The sequence below is a fragment of the Paramormyrops kingsleyae genome, chromosome 25 (assembly GCF_048594095.1).
Source record: "Paramormyrops kingsleyae isolate MSU_618 chromosome 25, PKINGS_0.4, whole genome shotgun sequence".
NCBI classification, from domain to species: Eukaryota; Metazoa; Chordata; class Actinopteri; order Osteoglossiformes; family Mormyridae; genus Paramormyrops; species Paramormyrops kingsleyae.
The window spans coordinates 25537958-25565937 of NC_132821.1; the positions used below are offsets into that span (position 1 = coordinate 25537958).

Below are 27980 nucleotides of genomic sequence, written 5' to 3' on the forward strand. Positions count from 1 at the left end.
CTGACCAGCTTTGTTTCCTTTGTGGTCTGATAAACGCATATATTATTATATGCATATATTATCAGCCTCTCCTCATTTAGCTACCGCATTCCATTACAACATCCAGGTCGTTAACTGAGAAGGTGACTAAGTAAAAAGAAGTCACTGTTGCCTCCGAGTGACGGCGACCGTGCTTCACGCTGCCAAGATCACTCCTTGCTGGCATCTCATTCCGATAAATTTCTCGTACAGTTACGCCAGCGTTACTCTCACTCCGGCGTGCATCGTTGTTAGATGTTCAAAAAAATGACCCTTAAATTTGCACATTGGTCAGAAATGATTTCTTTTTCAAATTATCTTTGTATTTTTCACTAACTGAGGTAGTTCCTAAATGAGGAGAGGGTCCATTAATATTTTAACCCATCACTGGCCATCCATCATTGTTAGATGACAATAATCGCAAACAAAATATAGATATATGGTGGTTTAGTAGATTGCAGTACTGCTCCCACACTTCCAGGGTTAGGGGGGGGTTCTAATCCTGCATGATTTATGTGTGAGTTTGCATGTTGTCCCTCTGTTCCCTCCATTTCTATTGCATACTGTCGACACCACTATGCAGCTTCATAGCGTTATTGAGCTAACTGGGTTCCTATTGATCGTTTGCTAGAATACAATAAAGTAAATATGATTATCAGTTTTCTCAATGACAGGAACTGGCCCGGAGCCTATCAAGCAGCACAGAGCAGCGGTAAATCCCAAATGGGATTCCTGCCCATCACGAGGCACATGCACGCACACGTGATGTGCAAGATCGCAACCCTCACGAGACGGGAAGAACATGCCAACGTCAGGGTTCGATCAGAGCGGGGGCGGGGTTTGATTTTTTCGATATTTTTTTGCAATGAATTCTTTTTTTTTTTTGCACTGAATCAGCCAGACTTCTCCACTGTGTACTCAAACAGTCATTGGTGTGTTAAGAAATAGTGCAATGCAATGGCCTTCTCTTCTGGCTGACCCAGCAGTGTACCAAAGCAAAGCTGGTCAATATTGACTTTGCTACATAACCAGTTACATAACTTGCACCATTGATTATCAATGAAGGCTTTGTGGGGTGGAGTGGACAGTGGGTGATTTTAAGCTAAATATTATATAGAATATTGATATCGATACTGGTATTTTATTATTGGTTATTTATCAAAACTGCAAAATTACATGCTGTACCTGTTAGATTTTGTGTCAATGCGGTGTGAAATGCCTTTATAAAATTAGTTTGGTTCAATAAGATTCAGACTGAAGTCACTAAACTGATGTAACCTTGAACCGATGGGACAAAATTTCCTTCTCCGAAGTATCAAACAATCCTGAATTTGTGTCTAAATTAGGGGTGGCCAATCATACCCAAAAAGGGCCATTGTGCATGTGGGTTTTCGCTGCAACTCCCTAATTAGATTACTAATTAGAGGACTGATTGGCTGAAGAGTCCTCACACCTGTGTTTGGACAGCTGAACTAAAGGTTATCCCAAAAACCTGCATACACACCGGCCCTTTGCGGATAGTGGATAAGATTGCCCAATCCTGGTCTAAAGGTCACTGTTTTTGTAGCTTTTCTCTTAGACTTTTTTAATGGAGGGGAAACAATTTTGAATTTTCCCCAAGACTTAATTGATGATTCTTGCACCAAAATTGCTAGCAGAGGTCCAGAAAGTACAAATCCAGACCAAGATTTTGCTTCAACCAACCAGTTGAGCATAAAGAGTCACATTCACAGAGTACTCAGCTGGTTGGTTGAAACAAAATCTTGATCTGGATTTGTACTTTATTGGCCTGAACTTCCAACCTCTAATTGCTGGTTCTTCCACAGCTGGTTAGCCTTCTAGTAAACTGGCATCCTCTTCTACACTCCTGATCTCCTGGTCTGTTAGCCTTCCAAGCCTCTGAAGGCTTCATTAACAACATCAGACTCAAACCATAGACTGCTTAACCTGGGTGGAGCGTCATTAAGAACGCAGCACTGAATGATAAAGAAAAAAATATGTACAAATCATTCAATGACGTACAATTGCGAAAAATTACCTACAAATAATTTAATGGAAACAGATACTGTAAAACTTCATTATTAGAAGCCTGCATTATTTCCTTGATTTTTAAAACAAAAGGTTATATCAAAACCCAGCAGAAAAATGGACATGAATTTAGATACCCTCATGGGCCCCCGTTGTTCATATGTGTTCCACGATCCATGACTCAAACACTTGACTGACGAATGACTTAACACATGGTGCACAAAAAAAATTTATTTGTCAAGTGGTCAAGCGGCCTCCAGTCAATCGAACTGATTAAATCCCTGGCATATATCTTCCCTCAGTGACCAATGGCGGAGTATGGCATCACAAACGCAGCTAGATGTTTGGAAAGTGTCCTTCAAATGTCCCCAATACCACCCATTTGTTTGACCCCGGTGGTCTGCTGGCCAAGTGTGCCCATCCTGTTGATGGGGATGATCTTCATGGTGGTCTCTTTCATGGAATACCACCGGCTGTGCCATGTCGCCCAGATGATGCCGTTGTCGAAACCATGTGGTCCAGCTTGTTCTGCAGTATACTTTCCACCTTTTGGTTTGAAAAAAAAGAAGTTTGAGATAAAATTAATGATGGCAAAATGAGGGAATGAAATGTTGCCATGGCAACAGGCTCCATCGCCCAGGCTACCAGCACAGATTTGACTGTGAGGAACATGGAGCTCAGTAACTGTGAGGTCTTTACCTTGGTAGTATTTGCCATTGAGGTGTGCGGCATGGCAGCGGTTCATCCACCAGCCCGAGCCGTCCTGTGTTGCACAGTTCCCATCATACTTGTCGTTGTCCCGGTCGCTGGTACTGAACTGCATCCCGTTGTGAGAGGTGAAGATTTTGTCGCTGGGGTCGTCACCGAAGTCAAAGCCGTCGAACGCGTCGCCCGCATCTCCTCCAAGGTGGTAGGCGTAGATCAGCCGGTAACTGTCTGCCTCTGGGCCCACTTTGAAGCTGGCGTAATCTGCATACCTGGAAAGTAGTGATGGACAAAATTAAGCTTCATGAACTATTTGCTGTATTACTTGACGTTACTTGATGGTGCTCTATGGTCAAAAAAATGACACAGAGCATGCCCCAAAGCAACCCAAGAGCACCATCTAGTGGGGTCAAAAAATACAGCAAATGGTTCATGAAGTGTCATTTTATTAATCACTGCTGGAAAGGTATGGAGCAGCAGAGGCTGATGTCCAGAGGCCTCCAGTAAGACGGAACTTCAACTAACCTAACTAATGTTTAATAAAATTGATAAGATTTAATATCGTCACCACTGTGGCTGAGAACTACAGCATCACAGAAAATAGTATGGGGGCTTCTGACTTCGCAAATAGCCCTGGGGCCTCTGACCATGTTAATGTGTCTCTGTGGACAAGACACATTCGCTGATCTATTCCCTTAGCCCAAAGGTGCTGTTACATAATTGGCCAGAGGTGTCACTGTTGCACAACAACGCATCTAGTATGACTCACCATGATATAAAAAGTAAATATTTTTGTTGTGATCGGTTAGTAAACTATGAACTTCTGTTATATAATAGTCACATAAAATACATTATAAGTGGTTACTTTTTTTGGTTAGTAAAACATTTAACAATTTAAAGTGTATTTACTTTTTGTTTCCCTCCCAGTCTGTCATCTCTATCCTGAGCACATATGGAACAGTAGACTGTGAAGTGACTAGGTGCATCTTCTCATTGCCCAGCCAGAACTCGGTGGTGTCATCCGGGGATAGGTAGCCAAAGCCCTCCTTGTACGGGATCCAGGGCCGGGAGAAGTCAACGCTGCCATCGCGCCTCTGAAAAGACAACACAGGAGCTTGAAGCCTCCTGGGATTCATACGGCACTGCGTCCCGCAGGAAGGAAGTCTGCAGGAAGAGGTGCTTACCCTCTGGAGCACCGTCCAGCCATTCCCATTGTTGTCCATCTCACAGTAAACCAGGAACTGTTCTTTGGCTTTCAGGGGCTTGATGAAATACAGACCACTAGTCCTACCACCTTTATTAGCAACGTCTTGACAATCTGATGACACAAAACCAAGAACATGGGCACAATTTTCGCCACCCCCCTCTGTGGTATTTTTTTTTCAGTCAGCGTACCCAACTTTCCTTCCCAGCTCGAAAAATAAGGTATAACAGGCTTTTTTGAAGACCAATCTAAGCCAGTGTTTGTTAAGCCAGTTCTCTGGGACTCCCAGTCTTCATAATCTTTGCTTCCTCCCAACTCTCAGCCAATCAAGAGTCAGGAATACGTGGTACAGGTGTGCTGGGAGCTGGGAGGGAGCAAAAAATGTGGACTGTCTAGTGGCCCCCAAGGACTGGGCTGACAAACACTTATCTGAGGGACTTTTAATGTGTCTTGGCGTTGCGGCTCACCTTTGCCTGTGACGGTCTGAATCTTGACAGTGTCCTCACAGGGAAGCTTGCACATCTGTTCCAGGTTGAGGATCATCTGCTTCAGCTGAAGCATCCTTTTCTCATTGGAGTCAATCGATTCCTGAAGCTTACTAAGGAGAGAAAGGGAAAGAGGAAAACGGACTTTTATGCTTTTGGTTCATTGCCTTTTTTTGGATTTCAGGAAAAATGAACTTCAAAAATTCTAGGCTTTTAATATAACAAGGTGCTTTTAGCATAATAAAAAATCCATGCCGTATTATCAACTAAAGATATTACTTACTATATCTGGGATTCCTGGGAAATTATACTTTTTTCGAATCTCAGAATATCATCCAACATGTTTGTTGACTTTTTAATGTAAACATCTGTAAACAAATCGTACTAAAATCAATTTCTCTCTATATATGAATTCAATAGATATCATTGAATGTAAATAAGCAGAAACAAAACTCTTTCCTACCTGGATCGTTGGATTTCTTTGCTGCGGTGGCTGAGTCTCTCATGTAAGTCACTTTGTCTTGTGCCCCCTTTGTTTGGTTGGATATTTCCTCCAGTAAATACTCAAGATCATTAAGGTCCCTGTCAACCACAGGCTTGTACCTGTTCAGATAATCGGCGACACCACATGTGGTGGGACAGTATTTACCCTGTTAGGAACAAAATGAACAACAAGCAAATCTGATGAAATATATTAATTGCATGCTACAATTTTTTTTTTATGCTTAAATTGATATAGTTTCAAGTCCAAATGAGAGATTGTGACTCGGGGAAATGGAAAAATAGAGTGTGTGCATTTAGAGATGCGTCATTTAAAAGTGTTACTTTGAGATACTCACAAAGCCGTCCATTGGGCTGCATGAATCAAAATCTCCCCTTATTTCCTGACATACAAAAAGCACAAGATACAAAAAAATATTTCAAGAGATGGTCAGAGGTCGGGTGAAGGACAAGCCAGGATTGTCCACTGGATGCTGATACAGATTACTTACGGCAGATGACATGGAAAATATGAGAAGTAAGAACAGGGCGCTGTGTATGAGTAGGTGAGCCATTTTCTGCAGGAAGCCTCCACTGGATTGCTCGAATGAGAGTGAGGACCTCTGGAGGAGTCAGGCCATTTATCTAACCAAGGTCCGAGTTCAGACACAGATAATGGCTGATGTGTAAACATGAAGCGATCCAACCTCCGCATCACTTTGACTCTGTGCCCCTCTTACTCACTGTTTGAGGAACACTGATTAGCCACCCTGTTCTTTGTGCAGTGAGACAAAACAGGGTCAAGAGCCAACGACAAACGTAACAAACTGGTGGCGGTTTGATAAGTCGCATTTAATTCCTCAACATTTCGCGGATCATTTCTGAGTCAATACTGTGGTTAAGAATCATTTGAAAGCCAGAGTTCATTGAGACAAGAAGACTAATCTGTTACTGAGCTACTGGTATTTCAGCAATATTACCGTGAATGTTTTGGTTTATTGGACGTTTTGTTTGTTTAGGTAGTACATCCAGTGCAGCCGCGGGACTTAAGTAAGCCTTCACACGCGGGACCGGTCAAAGCCTGAGGGGGTGCCATTGGCAGACTTCACTGCCAGTGCCCCCCACCCCCATTGCTGATTTTCACTCCAGCGGTATAAATTTTACACCGGGGGGGGGGGGGGGGGGGTGATTCTGACTGTCCTTCAGAAGATTTAAATCATGCTGACACAGATATCTGCCGTGTAGATACAACGTCCAACAAATGTCGACAGTGGTGACACTGTACTCTTAATTACGGTAAGCCTGACTCATGGTAAATACATCCAGTTACCGTCCAGCTATTTACATAGTTACATAGTTTCCTGTATGCATCTTGTTTCCCTTGCATATGTAGCAAATCTTGCAACCAACACATCTATCAGTTTGGCTTGGCAACTTTAGCTTGGAGAGGCGGAGTCTATCAGTGAGTGGTATGGAGCTGTGGGTTCAAATCCCATCTCAGCTAGGAGTGGTGGAACCCATCAGTGAGTTGTATGGAGCTGAGGGTTCAAATCCCATCTCAGCTAGGAGTGGCAGAGCCCATCAGTGGGTAGTATGGAGCTGAGGGTTCAAATCCCATCTCAGCTAGGAGTGGTGGAGCCCATCAGTGAGTTGTATGGAGCTGTGGGTTCAAATCCCATCTCAGCTAGGAGTGGTGGAGCCCATCAGTGAGTTGTATGGAGCTGCGGGTTCAAATCCCATCTCAGCTTGGAGTGGCGGAGCCCGTCAGTGGGTGGTATGGAGCTGCGGGTTCAAATCCCATCTCAGCTTGGAGTGGCGGAGCCCGTCAGTGGGTGGTATGGAGCTGCGGGTTCAAATCCCATCTCAGCTCAGCTTGTAGAACCTGCACATTCAGCCTGCACCTGTATTGGTTCCTTCTTACAATTTAGGGGTAGGCTGGTGTCTCTAACTTGCATATTGTATTTGTGTGTGTGCGTGCATGCCCTATGACAGATAGATAGGTAGATTGATAGATTGATTAGCTGGTGCCTGATGCACTTGTGAAATTCATTTATTGCTAAAGCAACAGAAGGAGCATAACACATGAGTATGAACTTTCTCGCTGTGTGTTTCACTCACTGACAGTAAAGCAGAAATATCAACGACACCCAGAACACTTTCACTGCTGTTTCAGGACACAACCACTAGTGGGAGCCCTTACATCTCAGCAGTAACCAACTGGAGGAATAAGGCAGGAGGAATCAAGGATCACAGAACCCAGCATGTGTGTCATTTTTTTGTACTTTTACTTGCTTACTGACAGTCTAATTTGGTTTCAGCTATTTCTTCTTGATAAATCCAGCAGAAAAGCTCAGACTTACTGGCTGGGAAAAAAAAAACACTTCTACAGACCTTTCACAAGATGAATGTGTTTAAGGAGAAGTAATAGAATGTTTTGTAAACTCCAGCTCCAGTAGCAAACTTCTTTTTCATAAGGATGACGGCCTTATGAAACACCGACTACCAAACAAAGCGTGTTGATTAAAGTTTGATCTAGACCCCGTTTTCTTCAGTTTGGTTTAATACTCGTATTTCACGCACACAAACGAGCTGTGGAATTTTTAATCCACAGGTAGGCTGAATGTGCGGATAGTTATTATTTATGGGGGAAGTAGTATTTCTGCTTTGGTTCCAGGGTGATTTGTCAAAGGGAGAAGAGGGACAAAGCAGCAACCGGCCTTTCAGCAGCTTTTCAGGCCCTCTGAGCAGCGTCTGAAGCCCAGCAATGCTAATGTGAGCCAGATTGTTACACGGGTTGAGGTCTTTGCCTAGACCCGGTAACAAGGAACAAGGAGGCCGGCAGAGGACTGGACAGGGAAATCTGTGCTCATTGAGGTTCCCATAAAAGCCTCACTAGGCGGGTAGCCGTCTGAGAACTCTTTTGAGACAAAACGGGACGGACGGGGCCATGAAACGCGGCGGCACAACAAGCCCTGCAGTGGGACTGGACTGTGGCTTTGCATGAGGCTGGTGCATCGAATTAACGCAGTTAAGATGAAGGCCGATATAGATGAAGGATTTAGCAGCCATGAAATTCCAATACAGGCTCTTTAGACTGAGGCAATGCAACAAAAATAAATCACTAGATTCGTTCAGGTATTTTTATTCTGAACTTGTTTTTAAGATATTGACGATAAGATCTGCAGTCTCAGCTGGTTTGTGTTGCTGAACACAAAGCCTATAGGTATGCAGTAGGGTGACCATGGACTTGTCCTCTAATTTTGGGACCTAAAAATGGCCAAAATTTCCAGGTTTTCGCTTGGTTTCATGTTGACTTTTGCTTCCTACGTTCAGAATACTTTCGTGTGCATAATTGCGTTGCTTTGACATCTCTCTTTGCGTCCTCCAAAATACGGTCACTTTAGCATACGCAGTCATAATAAAATCACATCAATGGTGGCTTTTTTAAGGAAACTGAACAAATAAAGTTTTCAAGCATGATATTGTCTCATTAAGAAGTTATAAGTCGATGATAGATAGACTGAAAGATAGATAAATGATCTAGATACATAGATCTAGATAGATAGAGTGCTGCTTCAGTTCCCAAACCTCATCTCAGGCCATTCTATATGTTTGTTACATTTCAACACCAGCTCACTTGATTAATTAACTTAATTAGTTAAAAAGGCAATGAGATTTTGATTAGTTACACTAGGTGTGCTAGTGGTCGAGTCAAATAATACACGGGTGTATCGTACGGCTGCTGGAAACCTCTTTAGTAGAGGTTTTGGAACGGCTAAGCTAACACACTGTGACAGGCATAATAGCATCGTTTTACACCGACATGAAGAACATGCAATCATTTTCTTTTGTTGCCTAAGCGTTTTGCACAGTACTGTACTTCTCGCGATTTCTCAATCCACGTGTCCATCCCCTTCAATAACTGTAAATATTTACTGCCCAGCAAGACCGGGTTGTCGGAGTAATACCGAAAGCTGCCCCCATTTATTATGCAATATCTCTTTGGCTTTGACGTGGACGTAAACATTTATATTAGGCTAATAATGTATAATTTCCGTGACCATCTCGTAGCACAGATAAATTCAGCCCTGCCTCCCGGCCACGGCCTTCATGTAAGACATGACACGCGGCAGATAGCTAGGGGGTGACCTGGAGCTGAACTGTGCCTCGTTAATGAACCTGAACAGAGATGAACTCCTGGTGAACCGCCCCCGCAGGAGAACGGGACCAGATCCCACCACACGCGTAAAATTCCATATGGCGTCCAACAAACTCGCAGCCCTATTGATAACATTTATTTACTCTGCAGAGAGGCAATTAAAAAGGTCTTAAAAAAAAAGCCAAGAGCGACTACAGTCTTCCGTCCGTCCACATTGCCACTTTATAGAATTCTGGTTACGCCAGTAGAGCCTTAAGAAAGACTTCAGTCTTAAGCTTCTCCTGGTATAACCAGAATTCTACAAAGTGGTAATGTGGAGATGGTTAGACTGTATCAAAGGAACATGATATATTGCACATTGTAATGTTACAATAAACTGGAAATGTTTTAACAAAAAACAAGCCCAAGATGTTGCCATTTGTTGCAAATTTAGACACACAGCTATTGCTACACATGCAACTGATTTGCGCTCACATTTTCTCTACATATTTCTTAACCGATTTCATTCAGATCAACAATCAAGGATCTACATCCTGCCATCTTCAGCAAGCAGCTCTTGGTTTTTCACTAACGTGCTTTTTAATTTTTTTTTTTGGCCTGGCACAAACACACTAACACCATCCCCGTGATCAACACGCAGATTTACAAGCTCACAGAGAGGATCCCACATTCCAGCCTTTGATAAACACTCAATGATAAAGCTTAACAACAGACTCCCCGGAGACAGTCTTCTTTCCAGACACTGTTTTGAAACTGAGGAGAAGCCCGATAATGCAGAATTAAGACAAATATAGCTTCTGCCAAATGGGTCAATGCTAATACGGGGCCACGCTTTGTCCTGCTTTTGCATTTCATCTGCAAACGAGACACAGGAGAGTTTGCTTAAGGCCCCGGCCCTTCAACACCACAGCAATGTGAAAGCATAGACATGCAGTGTGGGATTGTAAATGAACAGTTACACTTACTTAGGTTACAACAGCCTCTCGCTTTTGCAAAGCTTCGTATCCAAACTGACAAACACAAAAAAACATGGTTCGGCAATCCTGCCCCCCCCACGCCAACCTCCTGGGTACCGTCTATGGTATACTCCAACCTATAGCACTGAGGAATTTTTTAATGCAATGCCACTTTGGAATTTTAGTACAAAAACAGAGCATTATATAATGGTTTTATTATAAAAACTTTACAGACTTTAAAATCTTTGCATTGGATTTAAAGTGATTCATTCTATACCAAGGACTTCTTATAAAATAACTGCATTCTTTGTTTTTGTGACTGAGTCAGCTATCGTCCATTTCGAAATATATTCATATTTTTGTTTCGGTCAGGATCAATAAAACACATAAATGACTGCATTAAAGGGCTGTGTCAAGTGAAATTTGGGTTAGTGGCTTATAACGATGCCTTCTAAAGTCAAATGGTTACTGTTCCCAAACTGACCCCTGTTATACATACCACAGATGCAGAGGAGCATCAGGAATTCCGGCTAGATGGGTTATGAGCAGGACACTTGTGTGTTGACCTGGACATGACTGGAAGCTGACCCAAGTTTGACTCCAACCTCACAGCAGGCAAACACTGATCTGCAATTAATGTGTCTGTAAACATCACACTTCAGAGTAAGGACTTTCCTTATTAATCCTTCTTTACTATGTATCAATCATTTAAGAAAAGTATTTAACTCCTTCATTAAAATCTGATATTGACACTAATGCTTTTTTAGCAAGTAATACATTTTAAATTATAGAAGACAACTTATCTTCATGGAAAGCCCTTATTTCTAAACAAATGATGTGTTCCCAAAAGACAGAAAGGTTATCTGGTTTAGTTGTTTTCATCATAAGCTTGAAAAAGTCCAAACTTAAATTAGAAGGCTTTCAGATACCCTCAAAACAGATACCAAATAAACATTGCCTGTAGCTTAACTCTTAAACGGCAGTTCTAAACTTTTAAACTACCAGATCAAAGTAATCTGTATAATGCAATGACCATAGTGCCCAGCAAAGCAAGTTAACAGGAACATCCTATCTCATTTTTAAAAAAACTGCAAAGACAGCAAGTAATATTTTACACAAAACTTTTAGTACAGTTTTTGTGGCTTTATTTCCAGTGAGTACTTCCAAAATATATTTATCACCCTGAGAATGGAGCTTTTTATTTTCAAATGAGTGGATCTAAAAACTTTGAGATTATCAAGTCATTTATTCTCCTGAGATCATGTCAAATTCTGTGCAGACATCCTTAGACAATTAAGTCAGTGAAAACAAGATTTCTATTCAAGACTTAGGTTATCTTCTTTAACCATGGATAACGGACTGATAGTACCTGCTATTGTTGAGAGCTATATACTGAATATATGTCATCTTGTGTTAAAATTCATAAAACAAATATGGAAATTAATAGCCTATGTGAAAATACCGTTTTTTCACCGAATGTCATGGAAATGTTTGTAGACTATAGACCAGACGGCTGGGAAAACAGAAAATATTCTATATTACAATGCACATTGTATAAATATTAATAACTCGTTAATTTATTGCTAGCATCGTTTGTCTTGGCGTTGGGATTCCGTCTGCTTTCAGCCACGCGCGCTTCCTGACTGCTTATTCAGAGCGATATTAATTCAGGCATAAAATACATATTAATTCATCTATAAACTTCCAGTCTCGCAAAGGAAAGCGGCTTGTATCTGAAAGAAAGGTCACCGCCAGCAGGTCATGCCCTTTGATCTCGGGGAAGAAGGAAGCGATGGTTGCCGTATTAGTAAAGTTCAAGATTTACAAGCTAGTAAAACCAAATGAGGATCAAAGCTGTTTGCTGGCAGATAATCGTGGCTGCTTTTAGGAGTCCGAGTCAGCGCCAGTACCGGGGCACACCATCCATTCATCATGAACACAGCACAACGAAGTGAAGCGATACAGCCATCTCTCGAGACGCTAACTTCTCATTTACCCATTTAAGTAGTGTGTTAGTAAGGCTATGACAAATGTTTCCATTGCTAAAACTTGGACTCCATACTCGGTTTGGTTCAGCTTGGTATATTTCTATATTTCCCTACAAACAATGCAAGCCGAAAGTGCGCAGCAAAGATTCAGCAATGGCGTACCTATTTAATTTAGGGTGACCAGATAATCCATGTCAGGGAGGACACTCTGAGGTAGGACAGGAATTGTAAATTACCATTTCAATTAAACGGACCTGGATTTCACTTGAGCACTTGAGTTCTTGCTGTGTGCTGATTGGTCAGTCTCTTATAATCATGCATGTGTCACTAATGCTAATGTGAAACAGCTAGATGAGTCTTTCAGTCAAGGAAACAAACTAGTCAAAGCACAAGAAAAGCTGAACTATTTGGGCGAGCACAGGAGCCTTTCAATTTGAAAGTAGTTTGTAAAACCCAAAGTAGCTCAAAGTGTCCTCCCTGACATGGATTATCTGGTCACCCTAATTTAATTTAATGACAAAAGTTAATGTATTGAAAGTGTGAGGACAAAAAGCCTGGAAAACAACAGAAAAGCATAAACTTATGCGTCATTATAATAGCGTATGCCAGGGGCGTTTGTAGGATTTGACCCTTAAGAGGGTCCAGCTCCTTGAAGAAATGCAGGACGCCATGCGATGAAATTTGCCTGAGCTGGAGTGTACCCGAAAATAAGGGACAAATCGCAAAATAGATTCAGAATGGTTTAATAATAGTTTTAGGCAAAAAAAATAGGGGGCCTGAATCTGTTTTTAAACAAGAACGCAAATTTGGTTGCAGACAGATGATTAATTCCCATACGCGACACCGACGTCTTTAGCGCATTGTTTTGGGGGCACTGTGTCTACTGGTGCTTAAAACGAATTGGCATCCACTGAAGGGGGAATCATCCACGGTCATCAGTCTCTGCTGTCAGCGGTCTGTCAGTAGGGCAGATTCACTGGGAGCGAAGCCCCGCGCCATTATCCATGCGCACCCCGCATCCCGATTAATCAGGGGCCGTTGTCATGGAGACAGCAATGCAACCCCCCCCCCCCCAAAGTCCCTACGACGGACGACGGGGATCGGCACCACGGGGCTGAGGGCCATTCATCATCTCCCTGAGCGTCTCTGGCATGTAGGTGCTGCCACTGCGAAATACCATAGACATCCGAGGCGCTGCGCCGCGTGCGTCCGGCAGGATGCGGTTAGTCAGTCCGAGCACGATGTCTAGTGTCCAATGTAGAGAATTAATTCCAGTCAGTCATATAGGCTTTCCGGCAGCTATTTCTTCAGCCCAAGACAAAAAAAACCTTCACCTTCACAATCTCCCTGAGTCTACTAATGCTGCCATACTGGAATATTCAATTAGTACCCTACCTTTACTTCCGACACGTTCGAAATGTCCATGTTTGATACTAGTCTTTTCTCCCCAACAGCTTGCTGTCAAGATTTCCATCTCCTAATCCAATTTGGGTACGGTAAAAACCGTACAGACACACAACCCTCTTGAAATGAAGCATGCTACTCATTCTCGCCTTAAATGCATCAGTAAAAATTAAGAAACGTGCATTATGGGCTGACATACATTTTTTTGTTTTCAGATTGGAGAACCCCTACCTACGGAAAGTTTTGCCATTATCCTAAATGTAATGTATTGTTTTACAAAGGCCTTCTACGAGGGCAATCTATTAATTAATTTGTGGATCCTGAAAAAAAAATCAGTCACGAAGTTTTCATAAATACCTCAAATTTAAAAATTAATTAAATAGGCTAATTATTTAACAAAGCTTTTAGGCTGCATTGTTAACCCGTTCACCATATAAAGGAGGGACAGGATAAAAAAAAAAACAAATACAGTTGAATATGACAGCACAACATCATAATATCACCGTTAGTTTGGAATTTTCAAGTAGGCTACGAACATGTGTACCATTAAACTTGTGTTTGTAGCCCTACTGAATGCATCCAAATCCCATGAAACAATCTGAAATGCGATCGACCAATATCACCTATATTTAGCTGAAATGTGTCAATGCATTTTTTCAGTTGAAATTCATCTCCAATTCCCATGCTACAGGGTTTGTACACATAAACGTCACTATTAACAAGCTCACAGCTACACTTTCTTTGAAAATACAGACTCTTGTAAACCAATCGTATCTCTGGGAGAAGCATGATGTAATCCCGACCCTCCTTATATTCCAGCGGATAAAAGCCTTGAATGAAGTAGCCGCATTTACTTGGAAACATAGCAAAATGTTTGACTCGCTGACGTTTATTATTGGTAAGGTTTTGGTACTCTCAAATCTGAACATTTTTAAGTTCATTACGCAAAAGGAAGAAGCCCGCACCAATAACTGCCAGACACTCTCCCTCCAGAGGGGAGATCTGCTTGAGGTCCCTCGGACCCTGTTCATTCACTTCGGAATTTACTTGGGTGACAACAAAGTCGCGCATCTCATGCCTGACATCCTGCCCGTGTTTACGAGTGACAAATGCCAGATTAAAAAAGTTGTCACGAACAAGAGGCTGCTCTGGGGTGTGATTTCCAAGAATGCCACCATTCGCGTTGACACAGTTGAAGATTTTGCTTACGGATCAAACATCTTAGTCAATGACATGGATAATACAATGAAGAGGTCGCCTTTACCCAACGAAGAGGTTGCGAGGAGAGCTGAAAAACTGATCGGAGTCATACCGTACAGTCTGCTTTGGAATAACTGTGAACATTTTGTCACGTATTGCAGATACAGCTCTCCTATCAGCCTACAAACGGATAAGGTAACGGCGCAATCTGTCATACAATAACCTATACTAGTCTATATTCTAACAAAATACAGATGACGACTGGAATAATAAGCCAAATCCGTCGTGTCACACACATACAAAGTTTTCAACCTTCAGTGCAAATAACTTATGAAAGACGTAGAAGCTATGCTGCACTTGTGAATGGGTCAAATAGGTTAAAATTAAGAAAATTGAAAACTCACATTTTATGCCTTATATCCCATAATTACGCATGCATCAACCAACATTATTAAAACAAATAATGACTTAATTGTCATCCGCATTGTGTGTTGGGGGCGGTGTTGTTTTTGTGCATAATTTCATTGTATTTTTATGCTTCACGGGAAAATGCTGGTATTGGATATATCGCTTCTGCACCCTGCAGTTCTGCGAGGGCCTGAAATCGATTGTCCGCGACCAGAGGAGCGTCCTACTCGCCACCCTGCTGGGGATGATGTCCATTGCGTGCCTGGGACTGGCTCCTTCCACGACTCTGCCCAGTATCCTCGTTCCCTTTGCCCTCTGGATGGCTGGCTGATGTGCGGAGTCCAAACACTCGGAGCGTCCCGCTAAAACGGGAGCCACATGTGTTTAACCATGAATGGCTTTGGAGACGCCCGCTTCAGTGATGGATATAGATCTCCGCGGTTTGTTTTAACTTACTGTGTAAGTCCACGTTACCTCTTAGTAGCCTTGAAGGAATAAATACTTGCATATCTTGTTGGTTTATGTACAGTATCTGTGTTTGTTTAAATATGTAACACATTTATACTTAAATTTTAATACACTCATGCCAGGTAATTTTACATAGTAATAAAGAAATTAAGAAAAAAAGTGTTGGTTGTCATGTCTCACAGTAAAAAGAATGCTGCGTATTATGCAAGCATGTACTTAAATTGGCTAATTTCGTCTCAAAGAAACTGCAACACACACCGTTGCTTGTGAATCCACACGAAGGAGATTTCGTTCAATCTTTAAATCCATTTTGGGAAAAGGGGATTATGATCTAAAAAATAGTCCTTTGGTAAAAACATTCTTTTTGGTATAAAGAATGTGGCATAAACTAGAGATTATTCCAACTGTAATGGTGAAATTAAGGCTAAAACTGAGGGTGTCAAACCATCTAAAAATTAGAATAATTTCAATACATACCAATGATCTAGTACGTTTTGTATGAACAATTTAACATTTTTTGTTTTACTTTATATATATTTTAATATTAGAAAATAAGCTTCAATTAACTTTTTCAGTATTCACAGCTTTTAAATTGTGATTATTTTAGTTGATTGTATAAATAGTTCACTTACACCTGATTTTTATTTAAATCAAAGTTAGTCACCATTAGTTATATCTGTCACTTAAACGTGTTCCAGAATAGGTTTCTCCGGTCTGCTTGTTTTCTAGGTAACAAAAGCAACATATGATTCTTAAACCTTGCCAAGATTCCAGCATCAGTGACCTTTCAAAGAGCTACTGTACTTGTTACGCTAATAGACTGCTGACACCAAGCATGATTCAAACAAATTGGGGACAGTTATTCTGGACCTGCTTATGAAAACACCAGATCAATTCTTCTTGGGTTTTGAACCTGGCAGTAAGACGGCTTAAACTGCCTCTGTAACAGTACAAGTGTTAATTTAATCACATTTTTACTCAATATGCTGCATACTGGAGCACATTCTGAAAATAGCTGCATCTCATTCTGACACATTGAGTAAACTGAATGCTCTACTCACTGCCGTATTAACCAAGGGGGCGATTAACGACATGAGAAGTCCGTGCTGTTTTCATTCATACTTTTAAACCGGTTTATTGGCAAGTCGACACGCATTAAGCAGAGAACAAAGCCTGGAATTAGTCTTTGAGGAATCCAAGAGTTCTCTATAAACATGTGATTGTAAGAAGGCTCTTGTTGCAAAGTATGTAACCCTATAAATCCCTGGCCCCTCCCACCACTCGTGGAATAAAACAGGCAGGTGTGAAACAGTTTCCCACATTAGGCACAATGTCCCCTTTTGAGCTCCTGAGTCTGTTTTTCATTGCGAGCAAAGTTGAAGACGACAAGGAGCCCAAATATGACATCTCGGTGTACAGGAGGGGGGATCTGCTGGAGGTTCCCCGCACTCTCTTCACACATTTCGGCATATACTTGGGGGACAACAAAGTTGCTCACCTGATACCTGACATTTTGCCGGTAATTTCTAGCAACAAGGCGGCCATTAAGAGGATGGTGACCAACAACAGGCTGATCCTAGGGGTTATTGCCAAGGTGGCCAGCGTCAGAGTGGATTCCGTGAAGGACTTCGCCTACGGGGCCGAGATCCTGGTCAACCACACGGACAAGCTGTGTGGCCGGCGCCCGTTCAGCGGCGATGAGGTGGCCAGGAGGGCCGAGAAGCTGTTGGGTACCATCTCCTACAGCCTTCTCTGGTACAACTGTGAACATTACGTCATGTACTGCAGATTTGGCATCGCGGTGAGCTTTCAGACTTACCAGGTATGAGTGAGTGCATTGAAACGACACACCTCGTCGTTTGTCCAAGATGTGTGCAGACCTGTGGTGTGACAGCTGGGAATGTTCTGGAATTTTTAAGGGCATCTTTGATGGTACCCATAAAGAGAAAAAGCACATGCTGGGTAAAATGTGTGACATTGGGGTTTGGGCTTTAACTATCCAGAAATTGCAGCAATTGAAGAATAAAAATTAAACATTTTCATTACATGAAACAAAAGATAAAATGTAGTTACTTTGTTTACGATGCAAAATTCAAATCTTCGTTTTGGTAATTCCACAAATCCCCCCATTGTCCATTGTTGTCCTTTAAATACTTGGATTTAAATCCTTGGGTAAAGAATCACTGTTAGAGTGAACAGTTCATTTAATAGTCACAGTGCACAGACTGAAAATTTTTAATTTATTACTAATTTACTACTATTATTAAGACTTAACAATGGGCATACATACATGGGCTACTTTTATCCTCTGCTCTACATTGTAAGAGTTTAAAAAGAATTTCATTCAGTCTTTGTACCCTTTTTAAAATATGTTAATAGAGATCTGATATAAAGCATATATACAGATAATATAGTGGCTTGCACAGTTGCCCCCCCTCCTCCAGGACTGAGGGTTCGAATCCATAATGTGCTCTGTGTGAAGTTCTCCTACTGGCATCATGAAGGTATCTTCATGGAGTCCGGAGACGTATGGTTAGTTTAACTGGTGCCTCTAGGTTGCACCATTATGTGTGAATGTGTGAGTGCGCCAGGTGATGGACTGGCATCCCGGACTGGCATTCTGTGTGAGGTCCATCCCATCCCCGTGAACTACGTGGCCTGGGATAGGCTCTGGCAGCCCTGAAAGGGGAGGGGACAAAATTAAGGGACATTATGTCACCACTTATATCAAAGGTTAATTCAAAAAGCTGCAATTCTTTGCGTGTAATCAATGATTGCTGCTAAGGACAACCATCTCAGTGGGGGGGGGGGCGGTCACTGGGTCCCATTTTTAGTCTGCACGATTGTATAGTAGCCAGGAAACATGAGGCCATTTTACATGACCAGGTAGATCCTGTGGTGCAAACAGACTATCTCCATGCCTCCGAGACCTGAAGGAATGGTCCAGTATCCAATATGGTTCAATAATGGTATATTGAGTAGATTCTGCAATAGCATTCTTGTATATGCAATGCACGCATTTTCAAATTTATTTTAAAAATCGGTCTAATTTCCTTTGTGTATTCATGTTTACTGCGGGACCCTGAGCAACACAAGAGGTTTAGACATTGAAATCTAAACATCGATCTTGTCCATCACGTCGCTTGTTGGCGCTATTTTTTTTTGGTATACAGCGCCATCTGCTGGTGCAATCGTGGAAACTGAACAAAAACAACGAGAAGTTTATACTACAGTAGTTGCTAAAATGATCTTTTCCTGTCTTTACAGTTTTGCAAAAAGGTGAGGAGGATTGTCTGCAGCAAAAAGACGGCGTTCGTCAGCGCCCTGTTAGGGGTCTGTGTGATGCTGTATCTGGGATCCGTTTCAGCGTACACAACGCTTCCTACAGTGTTCATCTCGTTCACCATCTGGATGGCGTCGTAGCCCTGCCTCTCACAGCAGCACTAAAAAGCAGAGGCATCCATCCATCCATCCTTATGCCAGGACATTACATGCAATTTTGAAATGGACCTTAAATACATTTCAAATACTTGAAGCACTAATACTTTTAGTGAGAAATCCACACCAAAGGTGGGTGGTATTTCAACAAGTTCACTCAATTTGAAGAAGAAGAAAACTAACAACCTTAAGCGTTGCAGCTCAAAGCATTATGCGTGACGTGTCGGTGAGCTGAGATTTTAATATTTTTCCTTTTATTGCCATCACAAGATGCTTGGAATTCGTTTTTGGACTATGTGATTTTATAAAATCATTTTTATTATGCCAAACGCCAATTCATATTTTAACCCAATAAACATTTTTTGATGTTTAAAGGAATTGGAGTTTTGTAAGATGACCTTTGGTGTGTGTGGAATTCTGATTTGTATAGGTCAGTGTACAAAATATTGCGTGGATAGCAATTCATTTTATGACTATTCCCATCCATGATTCTCATGGGTAATGTATAATATGAACCGGATGAGTTTCCATAGCATTTAGGCCTACAGCCTGTCAATTCAAATTCATATTGTCCAACATATATTTCTAGTATGGTTAGCTAAATTAATACCTGTATCTAAAACCCATATGATTCAGTGGAAAGATATTAACATAGATCATGGTTACTATAGTGTCAGAAAGAAAATACGAAATATGAAATGTAAAATGTTAACTACACAACAAAAGCTGTTTGTTAATAAAATCATGCTTTTTACAAAAATTCCTAATAACCTGATTCCATTATTATTATGATTATTATTAAAAGCTCTATGTTCAAAAACTTCCATTTGAATTCAATGTGATAATTATTCCTTTAATCAACACAGACATTAAGGTTTCAGAAACTGGATTAGTTTAAGATACAATCCCACTTCCTTGATAGACATGCAGCCCATACCTTATTAGGAGTTATAATTAAGCATTAATGCATCTTACAAATGGTGGCTTCATTCATTTCACCTAAAATGCTGATTAAAAAAAAAAAAAACAGATAGAATGATTTTTTTGGTGTTCTGGTATTTTTTGTTTTTAGGGTTAGGTGGCTGGATCCAAGTTTTCACCCAAAAAACCCATGAAAAAAGATGCTTAATTCCTGATGTTCCTATTTCCCATGAAAGTCAGCAGGCTGGGACTCCTGCTTTTCAGGACAGAGCTGGTGGACCTTATAAAGTATGTGTTCTTTGTCATTATTTATGTGCCGCAGACTGGAATTGGGGGCATGGCTTTATGTAATAATCATTGTTCCATCGCTATGGAAACCTCTCACTGTATGCAGCAAGCAAACAAACATAAGAAGGGTGCAAAAAGTGAGGTCATCTTCTATACTGCTTTTTCATAGGGTCCTCATTTCTTCTGAGTTTATTTCCACCCAATGGGTATTCGGTTTTTAATGCAAATATGTTTGGGAGTGAAGAAAAACCATTTTTTCGACGTTCGTGAATCCTGTGGTTTAGGAAGCAGATTCAGTTGCTCAGCCGAGTACTATGACAACATGCAGGTAAATAACACAATATACTAATAACAATAATAGCACATTATGCCTCTTAAAGGTATAATACTTTATTTGGTCCCCATGGGGAAATTCTCTTATCACGTTTCCCATCCTGCTCTCCATGACACACAGTAGGTGAGAGCGAGCTTGGCAGTGAAGGGCAGCCACCTGTAGCAGCACCCATGGAGCTGGGGGCCCACAGACGTGATTATTGTGCCGAGGCCAGGGCTCAAACCAATAACCTTCTGATCACAGGCACAGAGGCTTAGCCCTCAGAGCCACACACTGACCCCATAAACAAACAATGGAGAATGCAGGTATCGACCCCACTACCTCTTGCACACTGTACCATTCGTAGCGCTCGCTTAGCATTTGTTTGTTTCGTTTGTTTAATTTAATTTGTTTGTTGCTGCTGTGCCGTTATACAGTATATTTCAAAGTTTTCAGCATCAGTACTGAGCCTGGCTATGGTTATACCCCGTGCATTGTTCACTGGAGTAATTAAACTTCACGCTTAATGGAATCAGGAATCAACCTCAATCTACCATATTACCCAGAGTATAATGCCCTGTGCCAACCCACTGCTATGCACAAAATGCAGGACAGGCAGAGGAGGACATCAGTACATTATCATGGAAAAGCACAGATCCAAATCCAACACCAACAAGAAAAGCAGACGGCTTATATTTTGTCAGCCATCTTGGCACCCAATTGAACAGGTCATCAGTATGATTCCTTCCTTCCATCCATCCATCCATCCGCCTCTCCTGGTCAGGGTCACAGTGGGCTGAAAGCCTAATCCAGGCAGTCCAGGAACCCCCATCGCAGGGCGCACACAGAATCATACACAGACACAAATGGCTCTTATTGGGTTCCTGTGGGTGTGGCTTATGATAGAAATCACCCATCCTGGTTAGAGAGCAGTTCAATTAGGTTTTATGACTACATGTTAGTGGAGCTGTTTCTCACTCTTAATGAAAACACACCTAGATGACTTCTGTGAACAGGTTTGTCATGGCTTGACATACGTTACATGAGCAACAAATTTTAAACATTACTAGTTCCACAGGCGAAGTGAAAAAATTTGAGGAAATACCTCTGATTGCATTCCGAGAGATTACAGGTATTTACACTAGTTTTAATATTTCAGTACTTTTCCTGTCAAAGAGACGCAAGCTAGATAGTTAGCAGCCAAGTGTCCTGTGTCGGCGCTGCCTAGATTTCACACTAATACAAGCTTCGTAATCATAGGAACATATGACAGAAACAGTTTTTCATACGACTGGGAGAGTCCCGCAGTTGGAGTGCCGGTCATGAACTGACAGGATCTTTTAACAAGGACTTGGTGATTCATACATTGTTATGTAAACAGCTGCATATACAGAAGTGAAGTACATTTTTAAGATATTTTTAATTTTAAAATATCCACCAAAACAACATTCTACAAGGGCAAGAAACCAATATACCAACACCTCAGAGTGGTCTAAAGTATTTATATTAAAGGATTGAAAAATTACAAACCAATTACTGTACTTTATCTATCCCAAGTTGATATTTCGATTAAATATATATTTAAATTACCTTAAAGGAAAGGTTTGCAATCACATGATAGCATCCCACATTATTCACTTAACCCCAAAGAAAAATTGTATGTCTGCAGTATACATTATTCCAATAAAGAGGTTTTAGGTTTAGCCAACCACAGACCCGATTTCCCCTAAAAATACGCCTGCAACGCAAACGGCGACGACCTACATTTTAACGCAACACATTAACTTACTTTTCGGACGACTGATGTTTCTGTCATCAAACTCCGTAGGTGTCCTTATTTCCTTTAACAAGTACGAGCTCTTACGTAATACTCAAAGTCCTGGGGTCTAGTAACCAGTACTATAACACAAGACAGAGCAACAGTATCAAGGAAATTCATCACATCACAGCTGATACATATGGGGGAAAATCGCATGAAAAAAAATGAATGCACGTTTTATATTATATTATTAAATTCTACAGTTTTATTAATTAGTATTGTATTCTTTAAATTACATACAAATACAAAACGGTTAACGGGACAAGGTTTGTCGGAAACAGGCTAACGTGTCAATGACGATAAAACCAGGTGTTTCCAATTAAACGCTCCGCGACTGGACTAGGTAAGTGCAGTCTAGTTATTCATGTGTTTTGGATTTGTATCGGTGAATACTAGGCATGTAAACTAAATAAGATAAAGGAATAAACGCATGAATATTCCATGTAGAATCTATCTCAAATACATTATTCGGGTAGAAATTGTTAGAAATTCACATTTGTCATGCATTTCACACGTACAGTTTGTTTTGGTAAAAACACAAATAACGAATGGGTGTGAGATGTTCGATATCGGTACGTGTCGTAATCACGATTAAAAGATGCAAAATCATCCTGTTTTATTTATGATGCCTTTCCATCGCCGGTGTTCTTTTGTGCACATCATGCATAATGAAATTACTAGGATGGTATAGCGTATACACATCCGAGGATTAAGCATTATACATATTATTGCAAATGCCTTGTCGCTATATCACTCACTGGCTCTAATTATAATTACAATATGCATTGTAATATAATGTTATAATAAACGCGATAAGTTTATTCACTGAACAGGCGTTTCTTTAAAAGGTGACGTGATTTAGTACGTTTCCCATGTTTTTGGCACTAAATAAGCAGCAGATACGGCAATACTTCGTCACGTGACCAGATGAACCTGGAACGGCTGCTCTACGCTATCTGACCTGAATGAGGAGACTCTCTGGGGTTTAGAAGACAGCGGGGTGAAGTCAGATAAACTGGGCCAGCAGTGAAAATGGGCCAGATAAGTCTGAAGCGTCTTTCCCCTTTAAATTCCAACAGCCCATCTCTGAAAATCAGCTCGTAGTGAGTTCAGATAATGTGGGACAGTTAAGCTTTTCCCGGCTAAAGTAGAGCCAATCAGAATAGTTGTTACTGAGAGCTGGTATAGAAAGCACGTGATCAAAAAACAAGATTTTATTGGACTGAAGTCACAGGTACATCGCTCGTAAATCATACGGTAAGGTTATGCTCTGCTGCTCGTATTGATACTAAGGTTGTAATTAAATCTGTCATAATAAATTGTATTTAATTGTTATTTAATTGTGTCTGTGATATACTAGTGCAGCAACATAATTTAAATCGGCAAAGTTATATTTATTTTTTTAAACAGTGTTATTTTTTTTTATCTGCCCCACTTTGCCAGAATAGTTAGAGAAAGTAGGACAACATGTTTCAGGTAATGCGGGACAGTTTTGTAGGTCTCCCAAAAAGAGAGAAATTACATATTTTACATTATAGAGTCTCAACTCCTACATATACACAAGAAGTATATTGTAATATATAATAATATATAAAAAACAATCGATATATATATAACTTTCTTCATATTAGATTATATATACACATATAGAATAGAATGCCTTTTATTGTCACTATACACATGTACAATGAGATGAAACGCAGCTCCTCCAGTGCAAACATGTATGTAGAACACACAACAAACAATACACAAATAGTGCAAAACGTTCTGCAGCACTATATAAATATGGAAGAATAAATAACGAAATAGGGTTTTTTTTAAATATATAAATATACAGTGTGATATGCAGTGTGGGTTACTGCACATTATTTAAGTATTACACAAGTAATGATGATCATGTGCAGTGAGTAGTGGATGTTGGACACAGTGCAATTATATTGTACAGTATACAGATATTGCACAGTTATTATCAATAACATTTAGATATTGGATATTGCACAGTTGATGGACAGAAGGAAGTCCAGGGGTTGGGGGGTTAGACTGTGTAGTCTACTGTCCAGTCAGTGCATGTGTAAGTTTAGAGTGGTTATGGCTTTTGGGAAAAAACTGTTCTTGAGTATATTTGTCCTTGCTGGTCAAACAGATCAGAGCCAGGGTGGGAGCTGTCCATGATGATGTTTTTTGCTCTGCTGAGGCAGCGGGAGGTAAATATCCATCAGGGAGGGGAGAGGGCAGCCGATGATCTTCTGTGCTGCCTTTACGACTCTCTGAAGCCTCTCCCTGTCTGCCGTGGTGCAGCTGCCGTACCACACTGTGATACAGTACTGTGATACCATACTGTGATACTGTACTGTGATACCATAGTGTGATACCGTACTGTGATACAGTACGTCAGCAGGCTTTCATGGACGAGCGGTAGAAGGTCAGTAGCAGGTTGGAGTCCAGGTTGTGCTTCCTGAGGATCCTCAGGAAGTGTAACTGCTTCTGAGCCTTCTTGGTAATTGCTGTGATGTTGTCTGTCCAGGAGATGTCAGCGGAGATAAGGATGCCGAGAAACCGGAAGGTATGGACCCTCTCCACACACTCGCCGTGGACGTAGAGGGGGGCTAAGTCGATGCTGTGCCTCCTGAAGTCGACTATGATCTCCTTGGTTTTCCTGGTGTTCAGAGCCAGATTGTTCTTTGAGCACCAGGCTGCCAACTTCAGGACCTCCTCTTTGTAAGCTGCCTCGTCTCCCTTTGAGATGGGACCTCCTCTCTGTAAGCTGCCTCGTCTCCCTTTGAGATGGGACCTCCTCTCTGTAAGCTGCCTCGTCTCCCTTTGAGATGGGACCTCCTCTCTGTAAGCTGCCTCGTCTCCCTTTGAGATGGGACCTCCTCTCTGTAAGCTGCCTCGTCTCCCTTTGAGATGGGACCTCCTCTCTGTAAGCTGCCTCGTCTCCCTTTGAGATGGGACCTCCTCTCTGTAAGCTGCCTCGTCTCCCTTTGAGATGGGACCTCCTCTCTGTAAGCTGCCTCGTCTCCCTTTGAGATGAGTCCGACCACTGTGGTGTTGTCAGCAAACTTGACCATGAGGTTGTTGCTGTGGGCTGGACTACAGTCGTGGGTATAGAGACAGTATAGGAGGGGGCTCAGCATCGGTGTTCAGTGTGCGAATGGGGGGGGGGGGGGCGAGTCTCACAGTCTGGAGCCGGTTGGTAAGAAAGTCCTTTATCCAGACACGTGTGAGAGGGGGGAGGCTGAGAGTGACCAGTTTGGTGATGAGAACGTCAGGGATGATTGTGTTAAATGCCGAGCTGTAATCCACAAAGAGCATCCGGACGTAGCTTCGCTGCCGCTCCAGATGGCTGAGCGCAGAGTGGAGAGCTACGGCGATGGCATCTTCTGTGGATCTGTTTGCACGATATGCGAACTGGTAGGGATCGAAGTCTTGGGGGAGATAGTCCTTGATGTGCTGGAGAACCAGTCTCAAAGCACTTCCTGATTACTGGAGTGAGGGCCCCAGGGCGATAATCATTTAGGCTGGTGATGGGAGACTTGTTCGGCACTGGTATGATTGCGGCTGATTTTAGGCAGGACGGAATGACTGCCTGGGCTTATAAATATATACATATATACATAAGGTAGGTTCTGTGATACTGCCACACATTTTTCCACCTTTCTCACATGTGCTGCATAATGTAGAATAACTCATAGTTACAAACTAATAAATGTCAGACTTTTTATATTTTGACACAGGAAAGAATAGCGATCAACTTCTTTAAATTAATTTTAGAGCACAATGGCACCAAGGCAGAGAGGGACTGCAAAGGGAGTTGGAAAGGAGAAGGGAGAGCGCCGGCTGAACACGTGGAGTGAGGAACTGATGGCAGCAGCAATCAGTGAGTACAAGCAACTGGAGCAGGAAGGGCAGATGCCGAACCTGAGACTCTTGGCACGGGCCTGGAATGTGCCAAAATCTACACTCCAGCGCAGAGTGAGGGGCAAGGTGCAGGGCCACGAGCACTCAATGGGGAGAAACCCTGTACTCACAAAGGAGGAAGAAGAGATGCTGGCAAACTTAATCAAAACCTTATCGAAAAGGGGGTTTCCAATGAGAAAGCCAGATGTACAGAGGCTGGCTTTCCAATATGCGGCAGCAAATGGCATCCGGGGTTTCTCCGAAGGAAAAGGAAAGGCTGGACATTACTGGTTTGAAGGCTTCGTGGCAAGAAATCCAAGCCTCAGCATGAGGAAGCCTGAAGCTCGTTCTGCGTGTTTCACCTCCACCGTGGTTCAGCAGTGGTTTGCAAACTATGAGGAACTGTTGCGTGAACTGGAGATTCAGGATATGCCGTCGCACATCTGGAACTGCGATGAAACTCGACTGCAGGATCACTGTACCTCGTCTAAGGTGGCTTTAGAACTCGGTGCCCCCTGTCTGAGGGGCGAGACAACGACTGTTCTGGCCAGCCTAAATGCTGCAGGACAGTATGGTCCCCTCTTCATAATCTTTAAGGGGAAACGACTCAGGGCAGAGTGGCTGTTAGGGTCTCCAGACAACTGTATGGTGAGAATGTCAGAGAACGGTTGGATGAACTCTGAGCTGTTCTTGGAGTGGGGCAGACAGTTTGTTGCCACGCTCCCGAAGGATGACCTCCGACCACACGTGCTTCTGCTTGATGGACAAAGCGGCCATGCTTTCAATCTGGACTTCCTCACACTAATGAAGAACTCCAATGTGCACGTAGTGTGCTTTCCATCTCACGCCGCACGCATTCTACGGCCAGCAGAATGGTCCCTCTTCAAAAGCCTAAAACATAACTGGAACCTGGAAGGCCAAAATTTGGCCAGGCAGACTGGAAGAAAGAAGCTCCAAAGGACAGACTTTTTTGCCGTTTTCACCAGGGCATGGGAAAAGGCGGCAGTGGCACAGAGCGCTCAAACTGGGTTTAGAGGAAGTGGCGTTTACCCGGTCAACATAAATGCCACCAATCACTTTCGCCCAAGCATAACCACAGAATGGGTAATGGATCATTCGCGTAACACTACCCAGCTCTCATCTCACTGCCCTCCGCCAAGTGCTCTTCAGCACGGACCACCACCATGCACCGCTTCACCCAACAGAATGTAGATGATACCTACTTCCCCATCACCCAGTTGTGAAGCTGATATGGAAACTGCAGGAACCATCTTTGCAGACTTTACCACCATGGCCCAAACCCGATGCCCATACTCACGGACTCTCAAACTTTGAGGCGCAGTCCCGCTAAGTCCTTGAGGGCTTAGGGCTGTCCCGCTGTCAGATTGTGACCTGCACGAGGACTCTCTCATAGACATTTTGAGCCATTTATGCACACTTGCCATAATTTCTGTGACCTTTGCCTGAGGGAATTACCCACAATTCATAGTGCTGTGATATAAGCGCAGAAGCATAAACGGTAAACAAACCATTAAAAAAAAAGTTTTTGTGTAATTATGCTATTTTGACAAAAAAAGAGTAAATTGATTATTTGACAATTACCTCTCACCCACTCTGTAAGGAAAATGCCTGCAACACTTTCAAATGAGGCAATTGGTTGCTTAAGCATCTTGGTTGTGAAGAAAGTCCTAATCTTAATGTATAAAGTCCCAAATTCACAATAATAAAGAACATGTTTTGGTGTTGTCAAGGTAATGTGATGTCACAACGTGCTGTCCTATTTATTCATACCATTTTC

The 27980-nt window shown here is 42.0% G+C and overlaps 4 protein-coding genes across 17 annotated transcripts; 3 read left to right on the plus strand and 1 right to left on the minus strand.

The window, feature by feature from the left end:
- Positions 1 to 2262: 2262 nt before the first annotated feature.
- fgg (fibrinogen gamma chain) lies at positions 2263 to 23356 on the minus strand. 7 transcript variants are annotated; one of them, XM_023799489.2, is made up of 13 exons: positions 23244 to 23356; positions 22253 to 22362; positions 17794 to 18182; positions 17577 to 17670; positions 17323 to 17427; positions 5280 to 5324; positions 4904 to 5090; positions 4724 to 4808; positions 4423 to 4553; positions 3936 to 4069; positions 3661 to 3845; positions 2746 to 3023; positions 2263 to 2592 (listed from the first exon to the last, which is right to left on the minus strand). In XM_023799489.2, the coding sequence occupies exons 4-13, from the start codon at positions 17631 to 17633 to the stop codon at positions 2405 to 2407; spliced, it is 1395 nt and encodes a 464-aa protein (XP_023655257.1). In that variant the 5' UTR covers positions 17634 to 17670; positions 17794 to 18182; positions 22253 to 22362; positions 23244 to 23356; the 3' UTR covers positions 2263 to 2404. The 7 variants fall into 7 exon arrangements, with proteins under 7 accessions (XP_023655257.1, XP_023655259.1, XP_023655262.1 ...); XM_023799491.2 differs by lacking the exons at positions 17323 to 17427; positions 17577 to 17670; positions 17794 to 18182 and adding an exon at positions 10535 to 10662; XM_023799494.2 differs by lacking the exons at positions 17577 to 17670; positions 17794 to 18182; positions 22253 to 22362; positions 23244 to 23356 and adding an exon at positions 10535 to 10662 and having other exon boundaries at positions 17323 to 17393.
- On the plus strand, positions 14290 to 15521 carry lrata (lecithin retinol acyltransferase a). Its single transcript, XM_023799497.1, has 2 exons — positions 14290 to 14822; positions 15214 to 15521. The coding sequence occupies exons 1-2, from the start codon at positions 14298 to 14300 to the stop codon at positions 15364 to 15366; spliced, it is 678 nt and encodes a 225-aa protein (XP_023655265.1). The 5' UTR covers positions 14290 to 14297; the 3' UTR covers positions 15367 to 15521.
- On the plus strand, positions 16834 to 18926 carry LOC111837434 (lecithin retinol acyltransferase). The gene is made up of 2 exons (XM_023799498.1): positions 16834 to 17325; positions 18771 to 18926. The coding sequence occupies exons 1-2, from the start codon at positions 16834 to 16836 to the stop codon at positions 18924 to 18926; spliced, it is 648 nt and encodes a 215-aa protein (XP_023655266.1).
- Positions 22216 to 27937, plus strand: LOC111837431 (uncharacterized). Of its 8 annotated transcripts, XM_072707001.1 has the most exons (4): positions 23397 to 23539; positions 24426 to 24704; positions 24807 to 24845; positions 26057 to 27937. In XM_072707001.1, exons 3-4 carry the CDS (start codon positions 24810 to 24812, stop codon positions 27392 to 27394), a joined length of 1374 nt encoding a protein of 457 aa, XP_072563102.1. In that variant the 5' UTR covers positions 23397 to 23539; positions 24426 to 24704; positions 24807 to 24809; the 3' UTR covers positions 27395 to 27937. The 8 variants fall into 8 exon arrangements, with proteins under 8 accessions (XP_023655252.1, XP_023655255.1, XP_072563102.1 ...); XM_023799484.2 differs by lacking the exons at positions 23397 to 23539; positions 24426 to 24704 and adding an exon at positions 22216 to 22625; XM_023799487.2 differs by lacking the exons at positions 23397 to 23539; positions 24426 to 24704 and adding an exon at positions 22217 to 22625 and having other exon boundaries at positions 26020 to 27937.
- Positions 27938 to 27980: the final 43 nt, after the last annotated feature.